The sequence below is a fragment of the Phaethon aethereus genome (assembly GCF_964289735.1).
Source record: "Phaethon aethereus genome assembly, chromosome: 1".
Classification (NCBI taxonomy): Eukaryota; Metazoa; Chordata; class Aves; order Phaethontiformes; family Phaethontidae; genus Phaethon; species Phaethon aethereus.
In genome coordinates this window covers 103185101-103197827 of record NC_138575.1, presented here as the reverse complement: position 1 = coordinate 103197827, position 12727 = coordinate 103185101, and the positions used below count along the sequence as shown (strand labels likewise).

At 41.7% G+C, this 12727-nt stretch overlaps 1 protein-coding gene across 1 annotated transcript in view; it reads left to right on the top strand.

Annotated features, from left to right (window-relative positions):
- Window positions 1-12727, top strand: part of POU2F1 (POU class 2 homeobox 1) — a gene marked incomplete at its 5' end in the record, with an annotated part of 52629 nt that overhangs the window by 22252 nt on the left and 17650 nt on the right. Inside the window, one exon of the mRNA XM_082014131.1 lies at window positions 2073-2199. Coding sequence (XP_081870257.1) covers window positions 2073-2199 — 127 coding nt within the window. The remainder of the gene's footprint in view (window positions 1-2072; window positions 2200-12727) is intronic.

The following is a 12727-nucleotide window of genomic DNA, read 5'->3' as shown; positions in this document are numbered from 1 at the left end:
AACAGGTATAGGTCTCTTTTTTAGGAAGGAAGTTGGCTGCAATTTCATAGGAATGGTTGCAGTACTACTCAAATTTTCTGAAAGCAAACAATACTATCAACTATAAAAACACTCAGTTGTGCTTTGGGGCACTTCTGTAAAATTTTACCGTTCTCTTATAAAATGGAAGTTTCCATTTCTTAAAGAGCATTGCTTGGTCAATCCGTACGGTGTCTGTCTACCATATTATTGCACTGCATGCTTGTGACTTATCATGACCAAGTTGCCCAAGTGATTGATGACCAGTGTCTTTGTAATGCAGGTTAAGTAGTGGTTTTCTTATGATGCATGTCTATGGTCTCATAAATTAATGGACTCTCTATTTTTTTTTTTTTCCTCTCTAGTCTTCCTTTCCACCCACTGACACTCCCCACCCCTATTCCCCAGAAGGAGATTGTTGCAACTTTTAAGTCTTAGTGTAACAGTTTTAAAATAAAGTAAGGTCATAGACAGATAAATAAATTTTGCAAATGGTTGTATTGTGTAAATAAAAAGTTGTCCTTGTCTGTCTGTCTTGACTTTCCATTGCCATCTCCTTTGCTGGCAGCTAATGGCCTTTCACATCTGCTGGCTGAGCAGCTTGTGTGAGTGCTCAGTAACCTGCATCAGTCAAAATGCATGGGGGCTACTTTACTGGGCTTAAGAAGCAGGTCTTTGTTAGTCTGACTCACTTTAACTCAAGTAATTAGGAAGTACGTTAAACCAAGCAGCTCTATTCAAGCAACCAGATTGAGAACTGGTTTAGGAGTGAACTGGCGTTATTAACATCTTCTGACACAGCTGGAGCCAGAAGGGGGTATCTGTGTGCAAACAGGTACCCCGGTATCTGAGTAACTTATCTGAAATGGAGTTTGGGGATTGTTTGGTTTGTTTAGTGGGAGGTCACAAGTGTGGGAAATATTTCAGGCTTTTATCCACCTGCTTGGAGGGTATTTTGAAACAGCTTCTCAGAAAGGTGGAAAGATTCTACATGTGTGTAGATTTCATAGTTTACCTCTGTTATGTTGGCTGGCTTCACATTGTGCTTCAGTTGTTATTGTCCTGTTTGGAGAAGATGAAAATAAAAAGGCTGGTTTGGGGGGAATATTTTTAAGCAGTTCTCTATGTTTTCCTTCTCAAGCTAAACGGCAAGTTTAAGCATTTTTCTTGATGATTCAGTTTCTCAGAGATTAGCATTTATGTTGAGACTAGTCATTTAATTATAGAAAATTAATAGTTCTGAACGGTTTAACATATAAAACTAGGGTTCACAGAATCACAGAATCACAGAATCACTAGGTTGGAAAGGACCTTTAAGATCATCAAGTCCAACCATTAATCCAAAACCACCATGTCCCCTAAACCATGTCCTGAAGAAGGTTCTACAGTAGTTCAGTGTTTTGGGTTATTCCTTTTACCCTTAATTACAGCCATGTCTACTAAGCTTACTGTAATTTGCTTCAGAACTAATCAAATATATTTGTTTACTATTTGAGTTAGCTATTTCCCAAAATTTGACCTGAACAACTGGAATGCAAACTATGAATCTGTAATTTTTTGCTTTCCTGTTGCTGATTAGAATGATAATTGCAGGTTGTTGTTGTTATTAACAAAAATAGCTCCCAGCTAATATGCTTAGTTTGTCAACAGTGAATTTTGTAGCAGAGTTGCATCCTCAAAATATGTCTGAGAAATCTAGATGCTGATAAGTCTAAAATATTTGACAACTTCTGCATTGGCGGGGGGAGATTGATTTTTATTTTTTTTAAAAAGAACAACAGTGCTGGAAATATTTTGCTGGGTTATTTGGTAAACAATTTGTGTTTGGTTTTATGAAGGACAGTGAAATTAAAATTGCCAGCCTAAAGGATATTCAGCAGCAGGACTGCTGTGTTTGACATCCACTTTTATGTTTATATGTTAGGATGTAACTGGTTGATAGGAAACCTAGTTACATTGGGAGTCATGGCTGACTTAAATGTCTAACACACAGCTCTTTCTTCCCCTCCCCCTCCCCCCTTTTTTTTTTCCCCCTGTTCCCCTGTTTCCTTAAGGATTTGCAGCACTTGCAGCAGCTTCAGCAGCAGAATCTCAACCTGCAACAGTTTGTGTTGGTGCATCCAACAACCAACTTGCAGCCAGCACAGTTCATCATCTCACAAACACCGCAGGGGCAGCAGGGTAAGTGCTCCTTGCCAGAAAAGAAAATCATACGTAGCTTTTTAGAGGAAAAGGTGAAACTGAGGTTGGTTCATACACCTTCACTAACTGTTGATATTCCCTAGGAGAAATAACAGTATTGCAATTGGGAGACTCTTAACAGGTTGTCCCTTTCTGGGTGTTAGACCTCAGCCATTTCAAAGTTTGTGTAGCTCATTTTTGCAAAGAGGATCAATCCAGGGATCATGTCATGGGAATGTTTGTTAACAACAAGGCCTCTTGGGAAATACTGCAGCATCTGAATTTCTAAGTCAGGCTCTCAAGAAGGAAGCTTACTGGGAAGAGAATTTGGAGAAGACAACACTCCAGAACTCAAAGGCAGAATCCTAGGAAGTGGAGGCCTGGAGGGTGTGTGGGCTGTCTGGATCAGGTCGATGCTAAAAGGGCTACAAAATTCTAAGACTGGAAAAAGGTTACAAGATCAGGAGTCCTTGTGGGAGACTAGAAAAGTCCTTTAAGCCTAAAGAGGATACAGTGAATTTTGTCATAAACTGAAATAATAATTAGACCTTGGGAAAAGAGCTAGAATGCTTGATTTTTTTACAGCAACTCTTGGCAATAATATTTTGGCAATATACTGGCTATGGCTTACAGAATCACAGAATCACTAAGGTTGGAAAGGACCTTCAAGATCATCAAGTCCAACCATTAATCCAGCACTACCGTGTCCCCTAAACCATGTCCTGAAGCGCCACATCCACATGTTTTTTGAACACTTCCAGAGATGGTGACTCCACCACCTCCCTGGGCAGCCTGTTCCAATGCTTGACCACCCTCTCGGCAAAGAAATTTTTCCTAATATCCAATCTAAACCTCCCCTGGCGCAACTTGAGGCCATTTCCTTTCATCCTATCACTAGCTACTTGGGAGAAGAGACCAACACCCTCATCGCCACAACCCCCTTTCAGGTAGTTGTAGAGAGCGGTAAGGTCTCCCCTCAGCCTCCTTTTCTCCAGACTGAACAACCCCAGTTCCCTCAGCCGCTGCTTGTAAGACTTGTTCTCCAGATCCCTCACCAGCTTCGTTGCCCCTCTTTGGACATGCTCAAGCACCTCAGTAACCTTCTTGTAGTGAGGGGCCCAAAACTGAACACAGGATTCAAGGTGCGGCCTCACAAGTGCCAAGTACAAGGGCACAATCACTTCCCTACTCCTGGTGGCCACACTATTCCTGATACAGGCCAGGATGCTGTTGGCCTTCTTGGCCACCTGGGCACACTGCCGGCTCATATTCAGCCGGCTGTCAACCAGCACCCCCAGGTCCCTTTCCGCTGGGCAGCTCTCCAGCCACTCCTCCCCAAGCCTGTAGCGTTGCATGGGGTTGTTGTGGCTGAAGTGCAGGACTCGGCACTTGGCCTTATTAAACCTCATACAGTTGACCTCTGCCCATTGATCCAGCCTGTCCAGATCCCTCTGCAGAGCCCTGCTACCCTCCAGCAGATCAACACTCCCACCCAACTTGGTGTCATCTGCAAACTTACTGAGGGAGCACTCGATTCCTTCATCCGGATCATCAATAAAGATATTGAACAAGACCGGCCCCAGAACCAAGCCCTGGGGTACACTGCTTGTGACCGGCTGGCAGCCGGATTTAACGCCGTTCACCACAACTCTCTGGGCTCGGCCATCCAGCCAGTTCTTTACCCAGCGAAGAGTGCCCCATCTAAGCCACGAGCCGCTAGTTTCTCCAGGAGAATGCTGTGGGAGACGCTGTCAAAGGCTTTACTAAAGTCCAGGTAGACAACATCCACAGCCTTTCCCTCATTCACTAGGCAGGTCACCTGGTCGTAGAAGGAGATCAAGTTGGTCAAGCAGGACCTGCCTTTCATGAACCCATGCTGGCTGGGCCTGATCCCTTGGTTGTCCTGCACATGCCCTGTGAGCACTCTCAAGACGAACCGCTCCATAATCTTCCCCGGTACAGAGGTCAGGCTGACAGGCCTGTAGTTCTCCGGATCCTCCTTCTGGCCTTTCTTGTAGATGGGCATCACGTTGGCAAGCCTCCAGTTGTCTGGGATCTCCCCTGTTAACCAGGACTGCTGATAAATGATGGGGAGTGGCTTGGCAAGCTCCTCCGCCAGCTCTCTCAGCACTCTCGGGTGGATCCCATCAGGCCCCATAGACTTGTGGGTGTCCAGGTGACTTAACTGCTTCCTCCTGAATTATGGGCGGGTTATTGTGCTCTCCATCCCTGTCTTCCAGCTCAGGGGGATGAATACCCTGCGGATACCTGGTCTGGCTATTAAAGACTGAGGCAAAGAAGGCATTAAGTACCTCAGCCTTGTCCTCGTCCTTGGAGACAATGTTCCCCGCTATATCCAGTAAGGGATGGAGATTCTCCTTGCCTCTCTTTTTGTTGTTAATATATTTGTAAAAACATTTTTTATTATCCTTTACAACTGTGGCCAGACTGAGCTCTAGCTGGGCTTTTACCTTTCTAATTTTGTCCCTGCTTGACCTAATGAGATCCTTGTACTCTTCGTGAGTTGCCTGCCCCTTCTTCCAGAGATCATAAACTCTCCTCTTTTCCCTGAGTCCCAGCAAAATCTCCCTGTTCAGCCAGGCCGGTCGCCTTCCCTGCCAGCTCTTCTTACGGCACAAGGGGACCGTCTGCTCCTGTGCCTTTAAGATTTCCTTTTTGAAGACTGTCTAGCCTTCTTGGACCCCTTTGTCCTTCAGGACTGTCCCCCAAGGGACTCTCTCAACCAGTGACCTGAACAGGCCAAAGTCTGCCCTCCGGAAGTCCATGATAGCAGTTTTGCTGATCCCTCTCTTGACTTTGCTCACAATTGAGAATTCTATCATGTCATGGTCGCTAAGCCCAAGACAGCCTCCGACCACCACATCTCTCACCAGTCCTCTGTTTGTAAACAGCAGGTCCAGCAAGGCACCTCCCCTGGTGGGCTCACTCACCAGCTGTGTCAGGAAGTTATCCTCCACACACTCCGGGAACCTCCTAGATTGTTTCCTCTCTGCCGTGTTATACGTCCAGCAGATGTCCGGTAGGTTGAAGTCCCCCACAAGAACAAGGGCCAGCGAATGTGAGACTTCTGCCAGTCACTTACACAATGACTCATCTGTCTCTTCGTCCTGGTTGGGTGGTCTCTAACAGACTCCCAGCGAGATATCTGCCTCATTGGCCTTCCCCCTCATCCTTACCCACAGCACTCTACTTGATCTTCACAATCATTGATTTCTATACAGTCAAAACACTCCCTAACATACAGAGCCACCCCACCACCTCTCCTTCCTTGCCTCTCCCTTCGGAAGAGCTTATAGCCATCCATTGCAGCACTCCAGTCGTGAGAAGCATCCCACCATGTTTCTGTGATAGACATCATAGCTGTCCCGCTGCACAATGGCTTCCAGCTCCTCCTGTTTGGTGCCCATGCTACGTGCATTGGTGTAGATGCACTTGAGCTGGGCTGTCAATTTCAACTCTGGCACACCACCCCTAGGCTCATCTCTAGTGAGCCTGGTTTTATCCCCTTCCCCCTTCAAATATAGTTTAAAGCGCTCTCAATGAGGCCTGCCAGCTCATAAGCAAGAATCCTTTTTCCCCTTGGAGTCAGTTGCACTCCATCTGCTGTGAGGAGGCCCAGTGCTGTGTAAACTGCCCCATGGTCAAAAAACCCAAAATTCTGATGATGGCACCAGCCCCCGAGCCATGTGTTGATCAGATGTGCTTTCCTATTCCTTTCAGCATTCTTCCCTGTCACTGAAGGGATTGATGAAAACACTACCTGCACTCCTGCTCCATCGACCAGTCACCCCAGTGCTCTCGAGTCCTTTTTGGCTGCCTTTGGGGTTCTTAGTGCAAGCTCATTGTTGCCAACTTGTAGGACCAACCTGTAGGACCTGGCTTACATGCTGAAGGCAAACCAAGGCGGTGGTAGTGTGGCAGACCAGTTAAGATGTTGTACAGAAACTTTGCTCTAGGAACTAATGTGTTTAAGTTGCAATACATCACAGTACCGATTGCACCCCATTTGTTGATGCCCACAGAGAATTGCATTTGGCCATGGCCTCTTATGCTGATATACTCCAGTGTTTTTTGGTTTTTTCCCCCCCCTTTCTTTTCTACATGAACTTTACTCAGTTTTTCAGGTCTGGTAATCCAATGATTCTTGCTCAGAAGGCAAATCGTGTTATGCTTGAAGAGTCCTCCAGACTCTGGCTGTTCTATAAAGCAGTTCTTTGCACCTCATTTTCTTCTGTTCCTTTCAAATTTTTCATGCATCATTCCTTCTTATATACAATGACTTGGATAGAACTGGCTTTCCATTATGATGAAGCTCTCTCACTGTCTGAATCTTCTTGCATTTGAATAAAGGGTTAGTCAAAATTAACTTTCTTTTAATAGGACTTGATTTAGGAGAGCTTTTATATCAGCACTGGTAGAAAATGTCTAAAAGTCTATTCATGGAGGCATTTAGGGATGTACTAGTTTCTTAAAATTAAGCAGAATTTATAATCTTAACATATTCTTTTGGAAGAAATCAAACACAATCAAACCACCAAAATTAAATTCAATGGTTCTTTAAAATAGGCCTTTTTTTTTTTTTTTAATCTTCTAAGGAAATGGCAAGCACAAAAGCATTATTTTGAAAAACTCACTGGTATTAATGTCTGCCAACGTTTTTCAGCTAACTTCTGCTGGTTTTCTAAAATACGTTTGAAGATGCTTCACAAAGAAGGAAACCAACAGAAGCAAATTATATTACTGTCTCAAAATGAGTTGTTGGCCTTATAGAAAGGAAAGAAGGCTTGTTTGTTTGTTTAAAACCTTCTGAAGTAGAATTAACTACCAGAAGAGGTTTTCATAGAATCTTTTCCAGGGGCTATATCTGAAAATTATTTCTTCACTGTGATTTAAGACCTGCATATTGCTGTCGTCAGTGGCGCAGTGTGTGTAGAAACGCCATGTTTTACTGGTAGTGTGCAGTCTGGACAACTGAATAGCTCAAAAATGTAGGAAGATTTATATTCTGTATTCTGACCATAGGCCATTAGTGTGTGACAACCTTCCAAAGTGAAATGCTTGAATGAATCTAATTTTCTTCATGAGCACTCAGTGATAAAGCAACATGTATGTCATAATACCCCTTATCTCACTTTTTGGTATGGCTTTTTGCAGTATTTCATGGTTATTGTTAGAAGATCTCAAATAGTATGTTATCATCTATGAGAAAGATTGAGAAAGTGTATACTTTTATTTTGTTACTTGCTGTTGCAGCTGACTTTTCCATGTTGTTCTTGTTCTGTTGCTCCATTAGTCAACTTCATAAAATAATAAATATTCTGAAGAAACTTGCATTTACTTTCTTTAAAACCAGTGGCATTGAGATTTTTTTGAATGCCTCAGTGGTACTGCATGCAACTTTATATCTATGTACACACTTAACTCAAATGAAAATTCAGATTTATTTATAGATTATCTATTCTGGAAGAAATCTATTGCTTTACAGACTACACTACATATTTTGTACATGCAAAAAATTGTTTTTAATACAAGAGACTAGTTTTGAGGGAAATAAGTGAAGGATAGTATCTCTAAGCAAGATAGTAGAAGATGTAAACATTTGGTAGAGAAAAACTTCTTTTACTTGAAGAGGTGATCGGGTCCAGAGTAATGCAATCATCAGCAATCATGTTTAGCTTCTTGAAAGGGGTTGAATGTCATAGCTTAGATCCAACTTCTGAAAAATTTTAGAAAAAACAATACCTAAAATATTAATCAACAATCAGGATGTTATTCTGCTGTCTTCAACACACATTATACATCACAGCAGCAGATGTTAAATTCTCCCCATAAATCCACTGCTATATGTCTAATGTAGTCATCTTCCTCTTCCACATGATTTCTGGTTATTCAGTGGCTTACGTGAAACAAATTGTAAAGTTCCTGTTTTTATGGCTGGTAATAGGTAACATCATAACCGAAGGAATTGTTTCAAACCACAGCAGATATGCAGAAGATTGAATGGAAATAGAAATGTGGAGCAGTTTCTCATTTGGAGCAATTACTGTTTATTGTTAAAATAACAGGCATGAATGTAGCACCTTGCACAGTCTTTACACCTCTTGTATCTGTTCTTGTATCTAATAGATCTGTCTCTAGAATAATCAATTCAACATCCTTTACTGCTATTATAGCTGCTTCTTAAAAATATTACCCTCATGAGATGACCATTCGCCTTTCTATGCAGAAGATATTGCCAATAAAAATCATATCGGTAAAAAATCTGAATGGAGAGGGGAAATGGTGCTGCATTTCATTTAAATCTTGCAAACAGAAGTTGTTAAGATCTGAGAAAAGACTGCATCATTATCAAGTAGAGAGGAACTGGTTTAGAAACAGTAGAAAACTGGTTTAGAAACAGAGTATCCAGAAAAGCAAATGTGGAAGACAAGCTACTAATTAGCTTTAAATGTTGAAACTGGTCCTACCTATTCTCAAGTTATTGCTGTTTATTATTAAAGATGTTTGTGATTTCATTTGTTTATTATAGTAATACCTGGGATGATGATAGCAGGCCAAATCCAGTCCTGTTCTCTTCTTGTGTACTCATTCTACAGACTTGAAGACTTCTTTTATATAATTAAAAAAAAAAAACACCAAAAAAACCCAAACAAAAAACCACGCAATTTTAAACTGGGATAATGAATGTTAAACATTGGTACCTACCCTGCTGGCCTTTGGTGCCATAAATCAGAGTGCAGCTCCCTCAGCCAATGTGAGGATGGAGAAAGATGCCTGAAGTTGCCCCTGTTTCTTCTTAGATGCACCAAATTTGTAACGGACAAGTAGTCATCTTATCTGAGATTGTGCACCTGCACTGCCCTTAGAGGACTCCTTTTCGTTTTGGTAATGATATGCTATGTGAACCAGGTGAAAGTGCTTTGGTCCCCTCAATATGCAAATGAGGAGACCCAGCTCTTCCTTGTCAAGAGACTCTTAATGACAGTGTATTTGCTGACACAGCAGTTGAATAAAATTTAGCTGACTCAAACTCATTCCCCAAATAAGAGGGGAGAGCTTGAAGTAGAATGAGGAAGAACTTGGAAGAAGTGATTTAAATGGCAGCTTGCTCCCTCTGTGCTGCAAATACCCATTACCAAGATATGAATTAAATGCTTAATATTTACAGTCCTCTTTGAAGTCAAGTCTTTGCCTCTAACCATCTGAACAGCATCATTGTGTAAAAATGTTGACTTTCATTGAAGTAGTGTGGCAGCAGCTTTACAGAAGTAGTGTGGCAGCAGCTTTACATGGATCACTGAATTGGTACTCTTCAAACCTGCAGTTCACCAACTTCAGCACATCTGTGTCATGTTCTTGAGCTGATCTTAAAGGGTACCTGGATACTGCAAAAAATGCAGCAGCATACAGCAGTTTAGCACCTCGGTGGAACGGATTGGTAGGAATGCATAGGTTAGTAGTTTCTCTCCTGTGTTGGATCCCAATATAATTTCAGCTAAGAGTCCCCATTTTGGAAGATCTGGATTTGATAAAATCAGGTACACCAATGTGCCTAGAAGTTTCTTTGCATCAATAGTGATCAACAAAGTTGATCAAATAATATGTGGGATGACACCCTTTCTTTTTCACTTTCAATTGTTTCCACTTAATCAAATTATGACATTGTAATGGCTTTGTCTTGCAAAGTAACTTCCAGGATATGTTTGTGAAAGATGAAGAGCTTTGGCAGAGACAAAGCAGTCAAGTTCTTCTTAGATGAAAAAATGCACTGTTTTGGGAGATCAGTTGGAGATGAATTATGTATTATGCTTCTGGGCCAAATTTTTAAAAATTATGCTGAAAAAATTTGCACTCGAATGTTTGTTTTATCTTTTGTTTAAATTTAGACAGTAACAACTGAACCCTAGATTAGTCCTTGGGGACTGTTGGCTGGCAGGAAGAGTTTTTTGGCTTGGCTCATTATTCATGCTACCCGTAGGCATTACAGGAAAAGTCCTGGATGATGGCAGATGCATTTACTTTAACTATTAAAAAAAATTAAATACCTTTAAAGCATCAAACTTTTGCATAAATCCTCATGTACCTCCATGCAGTCATTCTTTTGGAGCATCATGGAGGTGATTTTTATGCCATATTTAGTGCAATAATACCACTGGGCTCTTAGAACCCAAAGCAGAGGGATAGAAATACTAACTCCTGTAAAGTTAAGTATACAAGTACAGTATTAGTTTTTATAGATTCAAAAAATCATGTAGGTTAGAAGAGACCTCTGGAGGTCATGTAGCATTGCTCAAAGCAGGACCAATACAGCAGGGTGCTCAGCACCTCGGACAGTTGAGTTTTGAGCATCTCCAAGGATGGAGATTCTGCAACCTCTTGAATTACTTGCCCCAATTGTTGACCACTTTCATGTCACACAGAATCACACAAAATCACACAGCATCACTAAGATTGGAAAGGACCTTCAAGATCATCAAGTCCAACCATTAACCCAAGGCCACCATGCCCCCTAAACCATGTCCTGAAGTGCCACATCAAAAAAAAAAAAAAAAAATTGTTTCCTTATATCTAGTTGGAATTTTCATGTTCCAACTTATGTCTGTTGCATCTCATTACTGTGCAACTGTGTACCCTCAAGAAGAGTCCATTTCTGTTTTTGAAGACAGCAATAGGATCTCACCATAGTCTTCTCATAAAGCTGAACAAACCAGCTCACCCATTCATTGTATGGTTGTTCCAGCCTGTACAAAATCCAGGATGACGTTGTGTCTTGTACTGTGAAACCCAAACCTGGACACAGTACTCCAGATATGGTCTCACAATTGCCAAATGGAGGGGGAGAATTACGACTCTTGACCTGCTAGCTGCAATGTTGCAAACACAGGCCAGGATGTGGTTGGCTGCCTTTATTGTAAGGGCACACTGCTGGCTCATGTTCATCTTCTTGTCCTCCAGGACCCCCAGGTCTTTTTTCTGCGAAACTACTTTCTAGCCAGCCAGTGCCCACCCTATATTGCTGCACAGGGTTATTCCAGCCCCCATGCAGGATATTGTATCTTCCTGTGTTGGTCTTCATGAGGTTCCATTTGTCCAGCCTGTCTTAGACCCTGACTTCTGGCCTATTGACCATGCTCCCTGTATTTGGTATTGTCCACAAACTTTGCTGACAATATATTTTGTCCCAGCAGCTTTATTGGTAATAAAGATGTTAAACAGTATTGATGCTAGTATGAGTCCCTGAGGAAACAGCAAAGTTTGAAACACCAATATCTTAGCAGTTGCCTAAAAGGTGTAGTTTTTGACTTACACTGTATTTAAAAGGCTGTGCTATGTGCCCTATAAGTTGAGTCACTGAAGTTATTTGGGACCAAAGTGATGGCCAGTAGTTTGTGCTCAGAAGAAATCAAAGGTGAAGCTTAGACTAGTACACGTCATGTCTGAAAAAAGCAAAACTGCAGTTGCCCACCCATGGAAGTCAACAAGAGTCCAAAGTGCGTGCATGGCAACTATCCGAAAAGACTGTAAGTCAGTGCAAGAGTTGCATACTTTGCCAAAACAGTTCAGCTGCTTTCCCATCCCCTTATCATTACTTCAGTCAGCTGCAGGTTGAACTAACTTGTTCTTTCTCCAGTTTCTGCCCAAGATACCTTGTATTAGTATTTCTTAAGTAGCATAAAATGATGTAAAAACTGAGTAGATTAAACATGTTCAGAATATTTTATACTGCCCTTCAGTGATAATTACTTCAGAACATACAAGTGAGAATAAAATGCGGAAGAGTGTAGTCATCTTGTGCTCTTCAGCAAAAGTGTTATTGCCAGAAAAACATCCTCTGGGACTTCTTTGAGGACAAGAAAGTTGCAAAAGGACATTCCTAATTACTCTGATTACAGCCATAAGATGAGTCAGTAACTTGTGATCGATGGTGTTACCAGTGGACTAGAGGTCAAATGCGGTCACTGTTAGCTGCCTATTTTTTGTTTCATTGTTGATCAGCCACTCTGTAGGGTTGGCATGATGGCTTGGCCCTTTCTATTTCAAGTTGTCAGTTAAAATTCACTGTCACTAAATGAGGGTCAAAACCTCTTCACTTAAAGGTGACTGTTCACTAATTAATAATTAGATTTGGGCAGCTGAAATCATCTTTCAAGTGGACAAATATTTGCATTGTAAAAAGCACCGTGTAACTGTAGTAGGCAGCTTGGAAGTTCTTAAGCTGATCCATTCCCTCGCTGTGTCTTTTCAAAAACACAGCTGGAACATGTTGATTATGTGGTGCAAAGCAAATCTACATAGTTGTCTATGCTGTGCTATTATGTTGCATAAGCTGCTGGCTTTATTGGCTAGGTTTTGAGCATTTTGATAGCAACAGATTCTATTTAAAATGCATATTCAACACTTTGTGGGGAAAAAAGAAAGTAACAGCAGTATCACTGTCAGAAGACAATTCTTCGGTAGCTGTGTATCCCTCATTGAGGATACATTTTCTCCGTCCTCCCCATGGCAG